We start from the raw sequence: 20,849 nt of genomic DNA, 5'->3' as shown, positions 1-20,849 counted from the left end.
CAGATTCCATGAATTTGAAGGTTTCAATACCTGGGGGATTACCTTGTTACCTTGGGAGGGTGCTCGATTTGTACAAATTCAGAATGGACCGCCCGACCTCACAAATAACTTCACGGGGAGTCCAGGTTCTCCGCCCAAAAATAAAACCATTGCGAGCCTTCCATAGTCCCCAAGTGATAAAACTACACAACTCGATAACCATCCGACAATTTTTTTCCCTCTAAAGTTGGAATATTACTCCATTTATTAATGGGAAATTTACGCATACCCCCCTGAGGTTTGACGAAAGGATTTTTCACCCCCCGGTTTGAAAAATTCTGCGCACCCCCCTGAGGTTTGCAAACGGTAACAGATAGGTCCATTCTGTCAGTTCATGACTAACACTGTTAAAAATTAGATTTGAACTGACAGAATTGCCCTTACAATAAAAAACAAAAACAAAAAACAAAAAAAAAAGACCCTGCAACTCATCTTCCCCAATCGATTTTGGGGAAGATGAGTTGCAGGTTTTGCTGTGCTGATGAATTGATTCAGGGAAAAACCCATTAAAATTGGGAGCTTCCAGAACTAAATAAATGAATTGAATCCCATTCTAGCAATGTCAAATCCATCTTCCCCAAATCTTTTAGGGTTTGAAAAAGGGGATAGACTTGTCATGAGATGGATCACTTGCACACCATAAAAGGATAGAGGTCTCTGAGTCTACGAAGGAAGACACGAACGAAACTCCGGATCATTTGCAAATCACTAAAATAGGATTAAAATAAAACCATCATAGATTAGAATCTATTAGAGATCGGATCAAATCTATACCTCTAATGGCATTGAACGATCTCTTGCATTGCAAGATGGCCCCCTGGATGTCGTCCTCCTGTTGCAACAATGAATCATCTCGTCTACTGGTGGCCTATAACAGGAATGGCGGCACGACTGCTATAGCCGAAGATGCGGACCTGCTCTTTACTAAATGCTTTCAAACAACTCGAAACTCCGCAGGCGAGTTCCTCTGTTTCTGGCTCCTCCCATTGCTCTGCACTTCAAATTCCTCTACTTCTCCCTGGTTGTTCTTAGTTGTTCGGAAACTGGCATCGTCGTTGACGTAGGTGCCGGAGTTGTTTTCCCTAATCCCAAGCTCAATTGTTCAGAAAACTTCAACAACAGGGTAGGGTTCTTCAAAATTTGATTAGGTTTTAGAAGAAAGAGAAGAGGTAGAAAAGATGAATTAAACACAGAAACAAACAAGGGGTTTTGGCTTCGATTCTCGAAGACGAAACATATAGAGAGACGAAGAACCCTTAAGGAATTTAGGGTACTACTTGCAATACAAAATCTAGGGTTTCGCAAGGAGATCTGGTTAATCTTGTAATTGGGTAGTAGAGTCCAAGTATGTTTGATCGACATGTCTGAAAACTCTGAGAATTATGCTTCAGAACAAGTCTTAGAATCTCTAGGCTCTCCGCCAACTGGGCCAAGGGTTTGATGGGAACGATGGAGGTACTGGATCTGCAAAGCTTTCTGTGGAATCTGCTACCTTTCCAGATCCAGGGTTGTTGTTCGGCGATGGGGTAAGCTATTCTGTTGAGATATCAGAGGGTGCTAGTGGGGATGGTTATTCGGTAAAATCATATGAGAACCAGCAAAACTTCATAGCTCAGATGCCTGCTTCATCTGAGGAAGAATCAAGCACCCAAACTGAACATGCTTTTGATACTCAGCAGGTAACGCTCTATTTTATTCTAGCTTGTTCCTTTTGATAATTTGGTTTTCAAGTTTGAATGACTTAAATCCCCAATAAAAATTCTCTTCCTCCATATGGATAATTGAAAACCGAGATTACTTCCTTACTGAATTCTTTCTTGAAATAATCTGACATTGGCCTACTTCTATCTATTTTGATTTTTGTGTCAAGCATGGCAATCTTGAAGTTGTTAAATTCTCTCTATTTTCATGTCTTCGCTTCATTCCTGATGAGATTCCTCTTAGGAAGATGAGTTGCAGGTGGAGTGGATTTGAAAATTTTCCCTAATTTCAGTAAGGGTTGAAAGGGTTTTGAAACCTGCAACTCATCTTCCCCAAAATCGATTGGGGAAGATGAGTTAAAGGTGGTTTTTTTTTTTTTTTTTTGTTTTTGTTTTTTTGTTTTTTGTTTTTGTGTAAGGGCAATTCCATCAGTTCAAGTCTACTTTTTAACACTATTAGTCATGAACTGACAGAACGGACCTATCTGTTACCGTTTGCAAACCTCAGGGGGGTACGCAAAATTTTCCAAACCTGGGGGGTGAAAATGTCTTTTCGTCAAACCTCAAGGTGGTATGCGTAAATTTTCCTTTATTAATCCAATCCGATAGGTGAAACTTGTTATCTTGAGGAATCTTCATTGACAAGGAACAACCAAAACAAACAACATGGGCAAAGGGGCACTTTAGGAAGATATGCTTGACTGAATTCCATCTCCTCGCAGCATTATAGGCAATGAGGATCGAATGGAACCTTTCGATTATGGAAGACTCCACTAGTTGCAAGCCCATTAGCACACGCTGACCAAAGAAATGAACAAATTTTTGGAAGTGTTTGGCAGTTTCATTTTGTCTTCCAAATTGATGGTGGGGCATTCACCCATTTACTTCGAGAGGAAGAAGAAGGGCCTTAGTTAATCTTTAAATCCCTTTCATTACATAGAAGATGATATGCTGATGAATCTCCCATTTTTTGTAGCCCCTCACGCCAATCAATCTCTTGATGGGAAAAGTGAGATTTGGATACAGAAAATAGCTTCCCTCACTGGTAAATTGAATGGGAAATCTAGAAGATCCATTTTTATATTTCCTACTGTCTTAATCTATTAATTCTGAAACTCACTAATAAGGGTTGTCCAAATTAGCATCCTACTGAATTTTACAGTGGGAGAGATAACACCTGTAGACACCTCATTTTGTTACTCCGGAGGTCGCCCTGACGATGATGAGTATCTTTTGAGATTGAGAGATTTTGTATCTATGGATTTATGAGTTTTTTTTTAATGCTTTTTGACAAGTCTACCAAATCGTCCATGCAAAATGACCAAAATATCCTTGAAAAAGAAAATATGATAATAAGTGGTTATTAATCCCAGAAATGTGTCGAGATGCCCGAATAATGGATTATTTTACCATATCAAGATTTGGTACAAAAATGAACTCATTTGCCCCTTTATTGGGAAAAGACTCTATTTTTGACAAGTGGGACCCACACTGGAGGCAGTCCATGCTAGCCAATACTGTCCCCGATTTACAAGAAAAGAAAGAAGTAAAAATTGCAGGGTTTGTTTGACGATGTGTGTCCTCTTTTGGGCTTGACTTTTGTCTTATATAGAAGACTCCTACCCAATAACTTCCATGTACCTCCTTATATCAGGGTCACGCCCCCTCAAAGTGCTAACTGTCTGGCCACCTGTCCCTACGTGGTTTGCCACCTCATTGTCTGCAAGGGTGGCGGGTTCCACCTTCCGCGATCACAATCCCTTGCGGTCACTTACCTGTATGCTGCTAACTTGTTTTTGACTAAATGTCCCTATGTGGTTTCCTGGTCGGTCACGACCCTAGCTTTACAGCCTTGTTTCCCAACTCGGCATATTCCAGACCGTAGATTTTAGGGAGTAAATAATAGCCTTTGATAGTTCATAATCTCGGTATCGGCCTAGATCAATCTCGAATAATGATCAATTCTGCACAATATTAGTGGATCGCTCATTGGAGCGTTCAACTCCGTCGGATCTCCCCAAATCCGATCCACGTGAAATTTCTAGGAATTTCACCAAGTTTTGGATTTTTTTGGACGATTCCAAGACTTATCTAGCAAAATCCAGTTTTCTGCTACATTTGACTGATCTGGATCGATACTAGCCTTGACGATCCCGAGACCGATCAAAAAATAAATACAATCATAAAAAGTGGTCAAAATCTACTAATACCGGGTAGATCAATAGATCATTATTCGAGATCGGTCTAGCCCGATACCAATCAAACCACCGATCAAAAAATATATTAGTGGATCGCTCATTGGAGCGGTCAACTCCATCGGATCTCCCCAAATCCGCTCTACGTGAAATTTCTAGGAATTTCACCAAGTTTTGGGATTTTTTCTATTTTTTTGGATGATTCCAAGACTTATCTAGCAAAACCTAGTTTTCTAGTACATTTGACTGATCTGCATCGGTACTAGCCTTGACGATCCCGATATCGATCAAAAAATAAATACAATTATAAAAATCGGTCAAAACCTACTAATACAGGGCAGATCAGTATATCATTCAAGATTCTCTAGGTACAATCGAACCACCATGGTTCCTTTTAAATGAAAAAAAGTGACCGTCTGACTGGGGAAATTTCTTGGGGCACAGTGGGCTCAAGGCGCATCGGCATGTAATCCTTCCACCGTTGGGAGCGGGAGGTAGTCGCTGCTCTGTGAAACCAGCCTGGCGCAATGCCCTCCTCTCTAAGAACCACGAAGTTTAGGCCTTCGCCCAAGCCACATGACTCAGCTCCCCACTTGGAATGGGCAAGCCAGCAAGTTGCACCATTAAACCCCACCCAACAAGAGCTGGGCCAGCGTCCGATCACCTTGTTGCCCCACTTGGTTACAAGCTCGCGCAACCGAGCTCGGCATTCTTCTTATACAAACCACGATGTTATAAAGATGAAAACTTTCTATACCATTTTCGATGTGGGACTAAACAGCAAAGCATGAGAATGTTGACAATAAGTCAATAGCCATGTTTCTCTATCAAGTCTAAATCAAGATTTGTGGAGATTAATATTCATATTCTTTACAGCATTGGAATTGGGTCATTTAAGTAACATTAGATAGTTTTCTATTCCTAAGATGGTATTTTCCCTTCGCCTTCACCGTACCATTTTTCTTTTTCTTCATTCAAAGGTTTAGTTTTTGTGTTCTTCCCATTTGCCATCTTTGATTACCAGTGGGTACAGGCAATTGACAGAGAAAGGCCAGAAGAGAAATTAAGTGATCTTTCCTACTGTGATTTAGCTTATGCCGCTCAAACAGAATCGAAGAGCTTCCGAAGATCGATATATGCCAGTATATAGGGTGGCCATTATAAAGCTAAGGAGCTTTGATGATTTCACATGATATTTCAACTTAAACATTATTCTCGTATACGTGGTTTTACCTAGATCCATGTGGTCGATCCCATTTAGTTGGATCATAATAATGTGATAATGTTGTTGGTTTTCACTTCATCTTGATACCTAGAGCAGAATGTTGGGTAATTAATTATAAATGTTTTGTAGTTAAGAAGGGATGATGCCTTAGAATTTGTGTCGATATTGTGTGCACCTCCCCTCTTTTAATTCTTTATTATTACTTTCCTGGCTCTTCGAGGATCCCTGTGGCCGACCCCATTAAATTGGGATAAGATTATATATGATGTTGTTGTTATGGTTTTACTTAATGTCCATACCATTAAACTTTAAATTAAATTTTGTTTCTAACATTCCCATGCGTTCAAAAGTCTATCGATCTTGTGAGGATTTTTTTCCCCTTTTAAGCCAAAACATTACGCATTACTAAATGAAATTAAAGTTTCAGTTGGAACCAGAGAACCCAATGCTATTAGTTATCTATCCTTCTAAACCACATTCAAACACCTTTCTTGCTAAGTTTTTTACCGGAAATATTAGATCTCTACCTATATAATGTTAGGGTTTAGGGTTTAAGCACAAGGTTGCTTAAAGCATTACACCCTGAGTATCGAGTTTGGAATACCCAGACTGCTGTCTCCAGTTAGTATTTATAGGGAAACTAGGGTTTAGGTTAGATGGATTAATTACTAGATTGCCCCTCACAACCTGAGCTTTAATACAAGTAGTATTATATTAAAACATATGAAGGGATATTACATAAATACCCTTACACATAATAGACTTTAACATAAACAAGAGTAGCTTAGTCATTAAAAGTGTCCAATTTTTGTAGCATTTATGAGGATGCTATGAATGGAAGAATTGGGAAAGAAGGAAGAAGCGTATTCGAGTTTCAGGGGACTCCAGAAAAGAATTGGGGAAGAAATGAGTTTTTTATTAATTTTGTACTCTCTCCTCTGTTTCAGATCTCTATTTATTACAATTGAAAATTTGTTACGTATTCCATGTGTATCTTATATTAATTAGTAATAATAAGTTTATTTAATATTAAGTAGTTAATTAGTAGTAAGTATGTAATTAGCTATTAGCAACCGGACGAGTTGAGGAGAAAATTGCATTTGGATCGTCTACGATGCAGCTGCCTGTCCTACCTGTGTTGTGCAGACATAGGGCCACGTGCAAAGACCGCCTTACCCCTGTCGAAGCGCCTTGCCCGAGTGGAGGTAAGGCAGTCTTTGTGCGCGACCCTATGTTTGCGTGGCACAAACAGGAAAGGCAGCTGCGCGGTAGACGATCTGGGTCCAAGAAAATTTAGGAGAAGTTGTAGGAGTGGGAAGTAGGTAGTTGTAATAACCAATTATTTTACGTGTATTTACTTGTGAATGGTGAAATAGAAATCAGACTTTGAAAAATTGAAACTTATCTTGAGTTTATCTTGAGAGAGGGCGTCTACCTCCCAACAAGCTAGACGTTCGGCTTCGTTTGTAAAACCCCAAATTTATCTCTCGCTTCCTCTCTTTCTATCCCTTGTTATTTCTTTTTTTTTTTTGTTTTATTTTATTTTCAGATTATCTTGCATGTAATAGAATTTTAACTAATTGCTAACAGATTCTAACCAATTAACACGTCAACTAACAGTTCTCTGACAAACATAACCAAATGAGAATGAGGTCATCTCGTAGTCTCTGGTCCAGCTTGAATCCCTCCTAGTTCGGTTACTCCTGGGTTTGTCCTGCTATCCCTGATGACCTGGAGCAGCATCACTGGGTTGATCATTGGGTTGCTGTTGCAACTCCAACTCCTACTCCAAATGCTCCTCTCCATTCTACTCCCTACTAATAGTACCATTAATCTGCTCTTGGTCCAAGGCTATAGGTCCATTCATAACAGAGGACTAATAAAATATGGTTCGGGATCCATATTGTATATTCTACAACAAATTTATTTTCGACTAGCCAAATAGCATAGGCCATCAGACTCTATAGAGAAGAATTAATCCACTCTTTTTCAAATTGGAGATTGAAGAACAAAATTAACAAAGAGCTTGCTATGGGTATAACTATTCAATCCTAAAGCTTGACCTATTTGAGCGCAAGGACTCACAAGTATATGAGGGGATAGAAGGCCTTAGAGATAATCGATGTGCGATTATTTTCCCAACATTGTCTCTCACGTGTAGGCAAGACGGAATTGCTTTGACGCCATGTAATTTTCTAACCCAAAAGCTCTAACCATTGGGTGGACTCACAAGCATACGAGGGGATGAAAGGCCTCAGGGATAATTGATGTGAGACTATGCACCCAACAACGAGTGCTTTGCCTGATAAACCCTGACAAGTACAAGTACTTTGTTTTCAAAGGGAAGATCACCCATATTTTTTAACGGACTCATGAAGATAATAGCATGCCAAATTGATTTGTTTTCCTTGTAACATAATGGACATAATTAAAGGAGAGACATGTTGTCCAAACTTATGAATATGTGACCTAGATGGTAATGTGTATAGAATGTATCTCTATAGAAATCATTTAAACTTTGGTATTCAGACCACAAAACGCAGTTGAAAGAGGAGCCCGATTAGCAGCCTTCCTTATTCCAATGTGATATTTCTATAATTCGATCAATAAGGTATACTTTGGCTTAATTTGAGGACCAAGCTTTCTGAAGGGGCACCTAGTTCTACCATTAGGTAGGTTGGATGGTGCTGATTTTGTGGGCAAGTAGATCCCAATGCCGTTGCTTATATATTTAAATGTCAATCAAAATGGAGTTGGTCATGTGGGAAAATAGATCTTTAAAAGGGGTGTAGGGGAGAGAGGACCCCAGTTCATGTTCACGTACGTGAGTGTACGAGAACAGCTCCCAGCTGTTCAGATGGAATCCACTATGTGGGACCCACATGGAGTGGATTCCATCTAAACAGTTGGGAGCTGTTCTAGTACATGACTGTGATCCCAACTCGGGAGAGAGGAGATGGTTTTGGATGCCACCAATATGAAGGGGGGGGGGGGGCTGAGGAATCTCCTAAACCACATTAATAAAGACATGGGAATCGACTTCGCCAATAAAGGGATCCACATAGTCTGTGAGGAGAGAGGGTGTCAGGGATGTGAGAGGCATGGAAACCATCTCCACACTAATGGCCTGGGAATTTTTTCCACTATTTAAATTTCTGTTTCTATTGCTATATATTTTGTGTGATATGTAAATCCAACCAAGGAAGGAGGAGTTAAAGGCCATATTGATGAATAACCCTAGTTAATGGGACTGTCTAAATGACACCCCTATAGGTGTACGTATTTCGGAACTTGACACAGTTTAACTGTCGCTTGTCGTATTCTTAAAAGTTCTTTAAGTTTAAGGGTGTAAAAGATTTTCAAAAATAATTTGAAAGTGATTTATCATCGTGTCGTTATCAAAGTTGTCATTGTTTTGTAGAATTTTCACATATACATGTGAAATTACTGTATTTACCTTCATTGAATAAAAAAATGTGTGATACTAAAAAGTTTTAAAAAAAAAGGTTAAAAATTATTTTCACCTTAAGGCTTAAGGGGGTGTCTATAAGAAAATTCTTTGATTAAATTTCATTTATTTTTAATGGTGAAAAATAACTGATTACGAAGTTTGTTCTATTCAAGTAGTAACTTAATTAAGATCCTTTTCTTCCATACAATTATCTTTTCATTAGTTTCTTTGAAATCCACATTTGAGATTCCGTTTTGTAGTTTTATAATGTAGTCATGTTTATTGTTTTCTAGCTTCTATCTTAAGATGTGAAAAGTCACCTTCATAAATAGGTGGGTAAATGATTAAATTTAAAATTTAAATTTAACACCTTATGAATCATCTCTATTTTAATATTTTCTTTTTTCATAAACGGTAGCATGTCTTTATGGATCTCGACTTTATATACATATAAAATGACATAAGTATCTCTGCGCTGCCGACAGAGGCTAAACCAGCAACTCTTCTCTCTCTCTCTTTCTCTCCTCGTGACATTCTCTTTCCTCTTGCCCCTAGTGACTAACCATAACCCAACCTCCTAATTGGTGGATTCTCTATAATGCAAGCTTAGAGAACCCTTTCCCATGCCTTTCCCATATATAATAGGGAAACTAGTTTTCTGTCTAAAAGTGTGGCCTACGTCAACACTCCTATATGTTTATCTCTCTCTTCCTCAAAACAAGGAGGCATAGGTGTCTTTTCATACGAAGAGAAAAGAGATAGACTCATGGGAGTGCTGACATAGGCCACACTCTAGGACACAGTTTTCTTTCCCATACAAGAAAGATCATGAGGGCTTTTGCTAGCATTGTTTCAGCTCATAAGGATTTGTAACCCCATCAATCCAACAAAGCAACCTTATCCGAGTAATCCCTATTCAAGTAAACCTTCAATTCAATTGGGGAACATGAGCACAAGACATGAGCTTAATACTTAAGTAACAAGGAGAAAGAAAAGGTGTTTTAGGTGGCAAAGCTCGTAATAATTGAAACTAAAAAAACTTGAGCATGGATGGGATAACTACTTGTGAAAAAATAAATCACATTCATGCAAAAGGTGAAACCATGCTTTGTATATTTCATTCACTACTGTAAGGCTATAACACTTGCCGGTTAAGAGTACCTTTTGGCAAATATGTAGCAAAACCACTCCTACACATAGTATGCCTACCTATCTACTGTCATTTCAATTTGTTAAATTGCAGTCATACTGTTTCTGCATGATAAGAAAAGCTGAGCCCTCACATTCAAAACAAATGCTTTATTCCTTCAATTCCCATAATAGTCTATATGTACTTCACCACCTGCATACTTTCCTTGCCTCAACAAAGATGCACTAATGCATTTATGAGAGTACTACTCCATGCATTCTAGTTCACCACAACAAAATTAGCTCGGGGATTGAGAACCTTCTTAACTGGGAACTGTCCATCGTCATCATAGTTTGAATACTCCCCTCGTGACAAGTCAATACAGTAGAATTTAGTTCCATCTGTCTAAAAAACATTGAGATTCATGTGTAAGTGTAATTAGAAACAATACATTTAACATGAATTTAAAAACATAATAAGCTCACTTGCTCAATATGTAGTAGTAGTAAAGTTATTCAGAATCAGTATTGTATCAGTCAATACAGTATTACTATTGTATCAGTTGTATCGGAAGATACATATCGGTATCATTAGTACCCAATATCTTCATGCATGGATCGAGAATATTGGCCAAAAAGTGAATTGTTTTTTTAACTTTTTTTCGATACGGGCTCAATCCACCCCCACCCTTACCCTTACCCTTACCCTTACTAACACGAAAATGTGTGACAGACAAAGAGAACATAAAAAAACAGTTATTATTTAACACCTTGCGGGGCTGTCAATAAGAAAATTCGTTTACATATGAATTTTCTTATGAACACCACTCAAAGTGTCAACTAATTTGTAATTTTACTATATATTGTTTTTTTCAATGAAGATAAAATTTTGTCATTCATATGTGTATTTAAAAAATGTACAAGATAACATTTTTTTTATAATTACATTAATAATAAGTCATTTAAGTAAATATTTTTTATCCTTAACTTAATTAATTTTTAAGAATAAGACAACGCATAATTGAAAGAAGTGATCTTCTTATTGATACCCCTTAATGTGTCAAATGATTTGTAACATTACTTTTTTACCCTAGCTACTATTAAAACACATTTTTTCTTTCACATGTATACTCAAAAATATGTTATGACAATGATATAATGAAAAGTCACTTTAAAATTATTTTTGAAAACCCTTTTATACCCTTAACTTAGAGAACTTTTGTAAATAAGATGAGGTACAAGGGAGAGGGATAACGGTAAATTAGCATGCAACACCAATGGGTGTGCAAGATGGGATATCATATAGGAGAGGCAAGGGTGTCATTTCAAAGGGGAGGGGGGAAGAGAGAGACAGACATTGGGCGTTAGCTTACACTACATCAGTGATGAGCTCAACCTTTTCCTTAGAGACAATTAAATGAAAATGATTAAATGAAAATGTCAAATTCTAAATACACCTATAGAGATATCATTGAGACAATCCCTTAAAAGAATGCTTCAATATTCTAAATATGTGAATAGATGTCTCATTTAGACAGTCATTTTACATAATGAGTCAAATGAACAAATACATTCACCCCAAAAAAAATTTATATGTGAACAAATATTTGAAATTACAAGAAGTGATGGTCTCCAATGCTTTCTATAATTTTGACACAATAGTATTCAAGAAATAACACTAAAAGTGATAATCCTGATACAAACTGTTTGGAAAGATTATAAGGGAGAAAACATTCCCAACAAAAATAGAGGAAATTAACAAGCACAAGAGGGAAACCAACTTCAGAAATTCCATCTATTGAAAAAAAAAAAACGAGAAATTACTAAAAGCAGTTACTACTTACTACACGTTTCTCAATCTTCATAAATCAAGAAAACTCAACTTCTAGTGTTGCCTCATAGAACAAGAAAGTAGCGAAATGGAAGATAAATGGCAATATCCATCATGTGACGATGCAAAGAGAGAAGAATTAAGTACTTGCATGCTTAGAAACAAGAAGAAATTGAACTGCATATAATTGCAAATTTCCTGGTTGAGAACAATTAAAGGACATGAATTAATTGATAAAATAAAAAATAAAAAAAAGGAAAAGGATAGGAACTTACTGATTCCGCTTTCCATCCATTTCCAAAAACAAATCCCACTGGCTCAAGGCCATTGCAATCAAATAGCATCAACGAGGTGTATTCTTCAAATAGACTAGTTACGTTGGTCAGCGGGCGACCACGGCCAGGGATCAGCTGCACAGTTCCTACCCTCCCACATAGCTTGCACTGGGAAAAGGACAAACATGAAAGTGAATGTAAATCCGAGAAGTATAATCAACGGTAACAGAAATAAACTTGGGTTTATTTATTTATTTATTTATTTTTGGTAATAGATTTATTTATTTTTGATCTTATTGAAGATGCTGTTTTACACTTTTACTTCTAAATTTAAACTATTGATTTGGTGTGTAAGATATTAGTCTTTTCTTTTATTTTCAATAAAAATGTTTCTTAATAACATCCTCTCAAGATGTTCATCAATAATTTGTAACTTTATTTTTTAAACCCTTTTAAAATAACACATTTCTTTTCACAAGTGTATTAAAAAACTGTGTGAGAAAATGTTCATCTTTGATAATGATATAATGGTAAATAAAATTTTAATTTATTTTAAAGAAAGGGTAAGACATCATTGCTTGGCCTGCATCAACACGAAGCCCATTGAGAGTGCATGCAGGAACATCAACATGGATGGATTTTTTTATTTATTTCAGGATGGGTTGAGTGGTAATTTCACATGCTCATGTATCTAGGTGTAGGAGGCACGCGATCAAGTAGTGTTTCTCTTTTCCTTAAAAAAACAGCATACTCAATGCATGAGACTTACGCCACTGGGGGATCTGATGAGGGTCATAATATACACAGCCTTATCCCTGCTTTCGCAGAGAGGCTGTTTTCAAACTTGAACCCATGATCACTTGGTCACAATGGAGCAACCTTATCGTTGCACCAAGGCCCGCCTTCTAAAATATTAATTATTTTGATAATAATATTTTATTGATAACCTTAAAGTGTTAAATAATTTGTAACGTTATTTATTTATTTTTTTGGGAAAAAGAACTCTGTCCAGGAGTGTGGCCTAGGCCAGCACTCCCATGAGTTTAGCTCTCTCCTCCCCATATGAAAAGACAACTCTGCCCCCTTGTTTTAAGGAGGAGAGAGATAGACACATGGGAGAGTTGGCGTAGGCCACACTCCCGGACAGAAAACTGTTTCCCTTTTTTTTTTTTGGGGGTCTTCCTTATATAACTAAGGGCATCAATCGATTCGATTTTGGCCATTTGGTTCGATTCTGATTTGATTCAAGATGGCAAACATGGAACCAAAATCGAATTGTATTGCATTTGATTCACATTCTTGAAATCGTAACCGAACCGTTCTAATTCAATTCGGTAACCGAACCATTTTAATTCGATTCAAAAGAGTAATATATATGACTTAAGAAGTTTTTCCAACAAGAAGGGTAACTTAATATCATCCATCACTTAACCTCCTTGTTTTATATCGGGAGGAAAAAAGAAATGATGAAAAGTTTTCTGTGTAGGTGGGGGTGGAGAGTACCGCCCGTGCTGTGGGGACAAAATGACTGACCCGCCCCTATGAAAGCAGAAATTCCACCCTTGTGCCCTCTCATTGGCTCCCACCTTCCTCCCACAGACACACACGCAGGGGCCTGCTCCCCACCAGAACGCTCACCCAAAAGAAAAACACCAACAGCATATAATGTTTAAGGAGAAATAGAGTTCTCCCGTAAGCAGCATATGAATCTCTATTAGCATGTTTCTCTAGCTATATATTTATCTAACTACGACAAATGTATCGATATTCTGAGTTTATATGTGGAAAACAGAGATTAAGATTAAAAATGACTTTCTCAAAGAAATTTTGCGAATGTTCAACTAAAGCTAAACCTATCCCTACAGAGTAATGATTATCAGTTGCAGGAAGAAAGCGGCAGCAATGTCGATGGAGATTGCAAGATTTCTAACAAATAGAAAACAAAGCAAATCAAACACATGCACAAAGACATGCTTAGAGAGAGAGAGAGAGAGAGTGAGACCTTCTGAACCAGATTAGTGGTGCCCCTGAGATTGGGGGTAGGAACAGTTACATCCAAGCTCACACACGTTTCCTTCTCACTAAGCTCTCCACATTCATAGCATTTCATCTATTAAGGGAATATAAGAAACAGAGTTTCAGTAACCACAAGCAGATCGATCAGGAAAAGAAAAGTTTCAGAGTTCGCGAGACGAACAAATCGAAAGAAAACACTGAATTCAACCAAAATCAAGAAACTAAAATCATTTAAAGACCTAGAAATATTTAGAACATACACAGATTGTGATCTGAATAAGGAAGGATTTGGGATTGAAAGAAGACCTTGAAGTAGTAAGGGAAGCTTGGATCATCGCAACCACCTAATGGCTGAAGATTGGTGAGATTTTCGAGCTTAGCAGTTATCATCAACATGAACTTCACCATTTTCGTTTCCTTTCCAGACCTGATTTCAGATGAAACCCTATTCCTCTATTCGCTCACCAATGACTTGGCACCTATTTCATATTTCTCTGCTCTCTCTCTCGCTCTGTCTCTCCTTCCCTCTCGCTTCTCTTCTCTCTTATACTCTGTTAATCTGTTATGGTGTTATCGAGTAGACGATGAGGAGGAGTACCTGTATCTTCTTCTCTCAATAAAGTTCCGTACAAGTGGATTCTAAAATTCCACGTGTCGGTATTGGAGCATCGGGACCACTATTCAATGGGCCCCACTCTAAATGGAATGCAAAAATGCAAAATGCATGCGATGCGAGTCTCAGTGACTCCAGTCCGACCATGTTCCTTCTGTAAGGGTTATTGGGGCCAATTGTTCTGATCAGACGGCTAAGGTTCATCTGATCAATATCAACTTTATGTCTATAGCACCGTCAATGGTCACGCGGATTTGTTCAGCTGTCTCTGTTGCGTTGCCTGTGTTGTACTCATGGATTGAGGTATCGGATCGGATCGGATCGGCTGATTTTGGTCGGATCAGATCGGTTCGGTATCGGCCGAGACCGATCCCGATACCAATCCGACCAGCTCTATGGACAGGGGTAAAAATGTAAAAAAAATTTATTTTATTTTATTTTTAAAAAAAAAAAGGACAAAAGTGTCATATTTGTCCGAGTTTGGGTGATTCCGATCCATATCGATCGATCCGATCCAACCGATACTGAGATCACGAACTTATACTCTTTACAACTACCAGTGTACCTGTACCACTGCAACTGAACCTGTGGGGTGTATAGTGAAGGGAGTACCATCATGGTTAAAGTACACAATATGGGAACGGGTATCGCTCAACTTGGAAACCGATAAGGGTATTGGATTGATATCAGCACGGATTGGCCATATTAGACAAATTTGCCCCTTATTCTCTTTTTAAAATGATTTTTTTTTGACAATTTTACTCCTTGTCTGTACTCTGTCACTGATATGGTTTGAGCACGGTTTTGAGAATGGTCAGTTATAAAATCGATACATATCACCCGATACAAATGGTACGATACCGTTACTTCAAACCATGAGTATCAGGCCACAGTAACATCAGGTCAAACTAGGAGACGTCATTTCATGCGAGGAGGAGAAAGATAAGGTGCTAGCTAGGGCTAGGGGTGTCAAAATACGAATCAAATGGTGAAACCAGACTGAATCAATTCAAATCCAATTGTAACTTATGGGATCAGCTACGGGATTGGGGTATTGTGAAATCAGTAGAAAATCGGATCACACCAAAACCAACTGGAATTGAATTGAACCGAAACCGAATCCACAAACTGATACTAACCTGAAAAATTATAAAAAACATGTTTTATTTTTTCCTCACCTAATAATTATGCATATATATGCATGGTAAACCGAACCAAACCCGATATCAAATCAATAAGAGAAAATCAAAATAAACCGAAACCGAATCTTCCCATATTGGTTTGGTTTTGGATTCATCTATTCTCACATCGAAACCATTGAAACCAGATCGAAACTGAACAAACCGACCAATTGACACCCCTAATGCTAGCATACCTTCTGCGGTTAGTGTAGAGGGAGGAGAATCTCTTACGTTATTCCAATCGGATGTTAAGATCAATTTCATCAATAAAGGAATCCACATAGTTAGTGAACGGCCGGAAAATGGGCTCAAGGCACACCAGCTTGTTATCCTTCCAGCGTCAGGAGCGGGAGGTTGTCGCTGCTCTGTGAAGCCAGTGCCCTTCCCTTTAGGATCCACGAAGTCTGGACCTTCGCCCAAACCACATGGCTTAACTCCCCACTTGGAATGGCCCCTCTTGATTACAAGCTCGCGCAACTGAGCTCGGCCATAGGTATAATTAAACCTGAAATCTATAAAGATGAAAACATTTTCAAGTCTTTCCGATGTAGGACTAAACAACAAAGCATGAGAAAAAGAAGGAAACTCCAAACCAAGCATGGGAAAAATAATAGAACTTGGTAAGTTAAAAGGAGAATATTGCTATTGAAGAGAAGAAGAAGACTTACTTATGGAGACTTACTAGATTGTAAGTGCCCCTCCCTCCAACGCACACACAAAATAAATCCTTAATAAATCTTTTAACCCAGCTATTTGGGATACTCGCAACAAATTCTGTTGTCAATACCAAAATGTTTAATTTCTTCTATTTCACATTTTCTCTTCTTTTTCCCTTTCAGAATAGTCGCAAATGGTAGAGCTCCTACTAGAGGCAGCCGCAGCGGCAACTGTTAGTTTGCATAGGCGGAGGATAACACTGCTTGGTCGTGTAACTCCTATGTCAGTGCAGAGGGTCAATGGGAGCGTGTGCCTAGGCATCCAACAAGGGGGTAGGATGGTCATTTCATCACCCGTGTCTGGGTGTAGGGGCATGTGACCAAACAGCTTTCTTTTTTCCAATGTATATATAAATAAAAGGTGATGAGAGGCGAAAAAGAAAGATTTGTTATAAAACATTTTCTAAAAAAATTAAAAGAAATTGTCTAATTGTATATACAAACAAGATTCACAATTTCCTACATGATAGATTAAATCTCAAAAAACCCTGGAGGTATAATATCAACTACTTGGTTTCCATCCGATAGATCCACTCTGTGGGAATGTTCCATCTGAATGGCTGTGAGTCATTCACGTATGTGAAATCGCATGTAGAGAGATGTCGGGAATGTCTTCCTTTTCTCGTCCACTTTATCACCTTTATCCTCCTTTGTATTAACCTCTTCCCCTTTGTAACAGCCTTCGAACAAAAATATTTTCTTGTATTGGTTGCCTGGCATGAAGCATTCATTGCAATTGTAGTAGAGTCCTTGGGTCTACGCTCCTACGTCTTTGCTGGCGGAACCAAACCATGTAAGAACCAAACCAAGTAGGTTCGATCAGTTTGAATATCGATTTTCAAAACCTATTTGATTCTTGATTCAGTTCTGGATCACGCCAACTCGCCAAGACTCTTTGGAACCATACTGAATACCCGGTTCCAAACCGATTTACACCCCTAAATTGAACCCTATGACATTATCAATCCACAAAAGGATCTAGTGAAGCTGCACTAACTCACTATAAAATATGAACATGATAGCTTAGCTATGAATTTTACAAACCCAGTTTTGTTCTTAGAATTGGCATTCCTTCACCACCTATTTCTATGGGTGTCAATTTAGGACCACAATTAGAAACTGAATTGGAACCAATCAACCAAGAATCAGAATCGACCAACTAAGGATCAGAATCGATCCACCCATTAAGTTATTGGTCCAATTCTGGATCAAAAATTTGGAAATAATTAGTAAACAAGATGGGTTGATTCTAGGATTGACCTGCCAATCAAAAGACTAGTTTTGAACCGCCAGGACCCTTTTCAAAAGGATCTGGTGAAGCTGCTGTGACTCACTATAAAATATGAACATGAGAGCCTAGCTATGAACTTTACAGAACCTATTTTGTTCATAGAAATTGCATTCCTCATCCATGGTTTGAGCTATTGGTATCGTATCGCCTGTATCAGGTGATACATACCGATTTTGCACGCAATCGATTTTGATACTGTATCTATGACACAATACGAACAAGGGGTAAAATGATCAAAAAATTAAATTTTAAAGGAGATTCAGGGGTAAATCTATTTGATACGGCCAATCCATTCCTCAGTATTATATCAGTTCTATATGTGACCGATATCCAATGCTTGGTACCAAGCACTAAAACCATGTCTTCAACCCACCTATTTCTAAGGGTGTCAATTTAGGACCACAATTAGGGGCTGAATTGGAACCTATCCATGAACCGGAGTCGACCAACTAAGGATTGGAACCGATCCACACATAAAGTTATTGGTCCGATTCAAGAACCGATTAATAAACAGGATGTGTTGGCTTTAGGATCGATCTTCTATTCTGGTCCTTATCAAAACAAGAATTAATTAGAAAATAGACCAATTACCCAAAACTGGATCCGATTTAAACACTCACCAGAAAAATAAGAACATCATCAAAGTGGGTAAAAAGTGACCGTTCGATTGGGACCATTTCTTGGGGCACAATGGGCTCAAGGCACACCAACTTATTATCCTTCCACCGTTAAGAGCGGGAAGTAGTCGCTGCTCTGTGAAACCAGCCTGGCGCAGTGCCCTCCGCTTTAGGAGCCCCGAAGTCTGGGCCTTCGCCCAAGCCACATGGCCCAACTCCTAACTTGGAATGGGCAAGCAAGGATTTTGAACCATTGAGCCCGACCCAACAAGAACTGGGCCAGCATCCAATCACCTTAATGCCCCGCTTGGTTACAAGCTCGTGCTACAGAGCTCGGCGACACATTAATGTACACCTGAAGTCTATAAAGAGGAAAATATTTGTAGAATTCCCGATGTGGGACTAAACAATAAAGTATGAAAATAAGAAATTTTTTTAAAGTAAATTACATGTATCATCCCTATAGTTTGGTCCAATTACAAGTAACTCCTACTGTTTAAACAATTACATGTACCTCCTTTGGACTATGGTGGGGCTTACGAATAAACCCAGTTCATTAAGTTGAAACCGTTAGTTAAAACAAAAAACTTCTTAAATGGGCATATGACCTTTCATTAGTGTAGTTGTACCCTTTTACTCTTACATTATATAAGCAAAATCCATCTCCTTAACCTTCCATCGTTCCAACCTCATCTTCCTCCATCTCAACTCTTTCTTCTCCAGTGATCCGGTGATCTACGAGGAACTCCACTCTCCAATCTGGCGATAGCACTATTCACCCACTGAAATGGATTCAATGATGGAGCGCATGGACGGGTTCTCTATAGAAACAGTTACAGTTGCCGAATGTGGGTTTCGACCCTATCCAAGTAGTTCATTGCTATGGTTCCAATACCACTTGTGGATGAATCTTGTGGGAGAGCTGCGTCACAGTTGATTTTGAAGAAGTTGCCACATGGACGAGATCATTTGCATGATTGGGGATGACTCTGTATTGAGGATCGATCATAATCAAGCTTGTTTACATTCCAGAATTCTTCCATGGCTTTTTGAGCTGCGTTGATAACTTCAAGCGGAATCCAAACTTTCCTATTGAATATGAGATCATTTCTAAAGATCCATAAGGATCAGCAAATGAATGAGCATAAACTTAATGTCTCTTCAACACACTTTTTGTTTGGGAAATTGATTTTCTCCCAGTGATTCAGCCATAAATGAAGCTTTGGGGACTGAGACAATGACACCAAGAAGGAGAGATGGCTACCAAATCAAGTTGCGCGAGCAAATGGGTTATCAAGGAATATGTGATCACTGGTTTCTAATATAGCTCCACAACCCATGCAAGTAGGATCAATTGAAACTTGTTGAGAAGAGAGACCTTCTCCCGATGTATCCTTGGATTACGGAGATGTGCAACATCTCCTCTTCGCCCATGTGTAATACATGTTAATCTTAATAAAGTTTGTCTCTTACTACTCCAAAAAAAAAAAAAAGCAATAGAATGTAAGCCTCAAAGTATAATCAAAGGGAAAAAGAAGCAAATGTCGTTCGTGTATACTTCATTCTCATATTATCTCTTTTCTTCATTAAATATGGGTATGTTTCTTGATTTTCTCACTAAATATATTATTCACTTATCACTATTGACTTAGTGTATAAAATGTTAACCATCTTTTTATTTAAGGAGAAAACATTGTTATTTGATCACGTAGCGCTTGCATCAGCATGGGGGCCAATGATATTGTAGATAGGGGCACCAACATAGATGCGGTTTTTTATTTCATGGAGACAGTAGTAATTTCATGTGCTCCTTTTTTTAGACGTAGGAGCCACGCGACCAAGTACCTTTTTTTTTCCCTTTATTCAAATAAAAATATTATTTCACACAACCCTGTGTCTAGGCACAGGAGTCGCACGCGACCAGATAGCATTCTCTTTCCTAATTTCTAATTTTGAAGTTTATTTCATTATAAGTAGTCACTTAATACCCTTTTTTTACCATATAGTATATTTTCAGGGGGGGAAATCCCCACGACACGAGTTTTTAGAAAAATTGCACATTGCACTGTTCACCATCCCCTTAAAATGTCTTAATTGCTCCTTATTCGTTGGAGGGAATCTGACCCCATCTTTTAATTAGTTTCTTTGAAATCCAAAAAAATTTGAAACAAAGAACTAAGTTCTTTTTTTTTGTCTTTTCTACTTCTATGCAAGTAACAGGGCAAAGACCTTTGATGCCCCCGTTGCTTTGTGCTTCTCTCCTTCCTCTCAAATCTTGTCATTTTAATATCAATTGTGATGGAGGTTGAAGCTGGGAGAGATTGTCTTCTACTGGATCGAAGATTCCAGCTCAAGCAAGCCATTGTTATCTTTGACTGCAAGCCGCTCTTTTAAACTCTTCTCCTAGTTTTATTGATTGGGCTGTAAATTCTGTTACTGAGGATAGTTTAGCTCTTATATGTCATTTTTTGCATGTTAGTTTCTTGTTTGTTCCTAGCTCGCTAAATACGGATGCCCATATTATCATTTATTTGGTGTCTGGAGTGTTGTTATTGTTGGAAACGTATTTGT

The 20,849-nt window shown here is 38.3% G+C and overlaps 1 protein-coding gene across 1 annotated transcript; it reads right to left on the bottom strand.

Annotated features, from left to right (window-relative positions):
* Nucleotides 1-10,018: 10,018 nt before the first annotated feature.
* LOC122668746 (CXXC motif containing zinc binding protein-like) lies at nt 10,019-14,314 on the bottom strand. Its single transcript, XM_043865280.1, has 4 exons — nt 14,167-14,314; nt 13,847-13,954; nt 11,845-12,012; nt 10,019-10,144 (listed from the first exon to the last, which is right to left on the bottom strand). Exons 1-4 carry the CDS (start codon nt 14,266-14,268, stop codon nt 10,019-10,021), a joined length of 504 nt encoding a protein of 167 aa, XP_043721215.1. The 5' UTR covers nt 14,269-14,314.
* Nucleotides 14,315-20,849: the final 6,535 nt, after the last annotated feature.

Source organism: Telopea speciosissima, chromosome 7 (genome assembly GCF_018873765.1).
Source record: "Telopea speciosissima isolate NSW1024214 ecotype Mountain lineage chromosome 7, Tspe_v1, whole genome shotgun sequence".
NCBI classification, from domain to species: Eukaryota; Viridiplantae; Streptophyta; class Magnoliopsida; order Proteales; family Proteaceae; genus Telopea; species Telopea speciosissima.
This window is presented reverse-complemented; position numbering and strand designations above follow the sequence as displayed.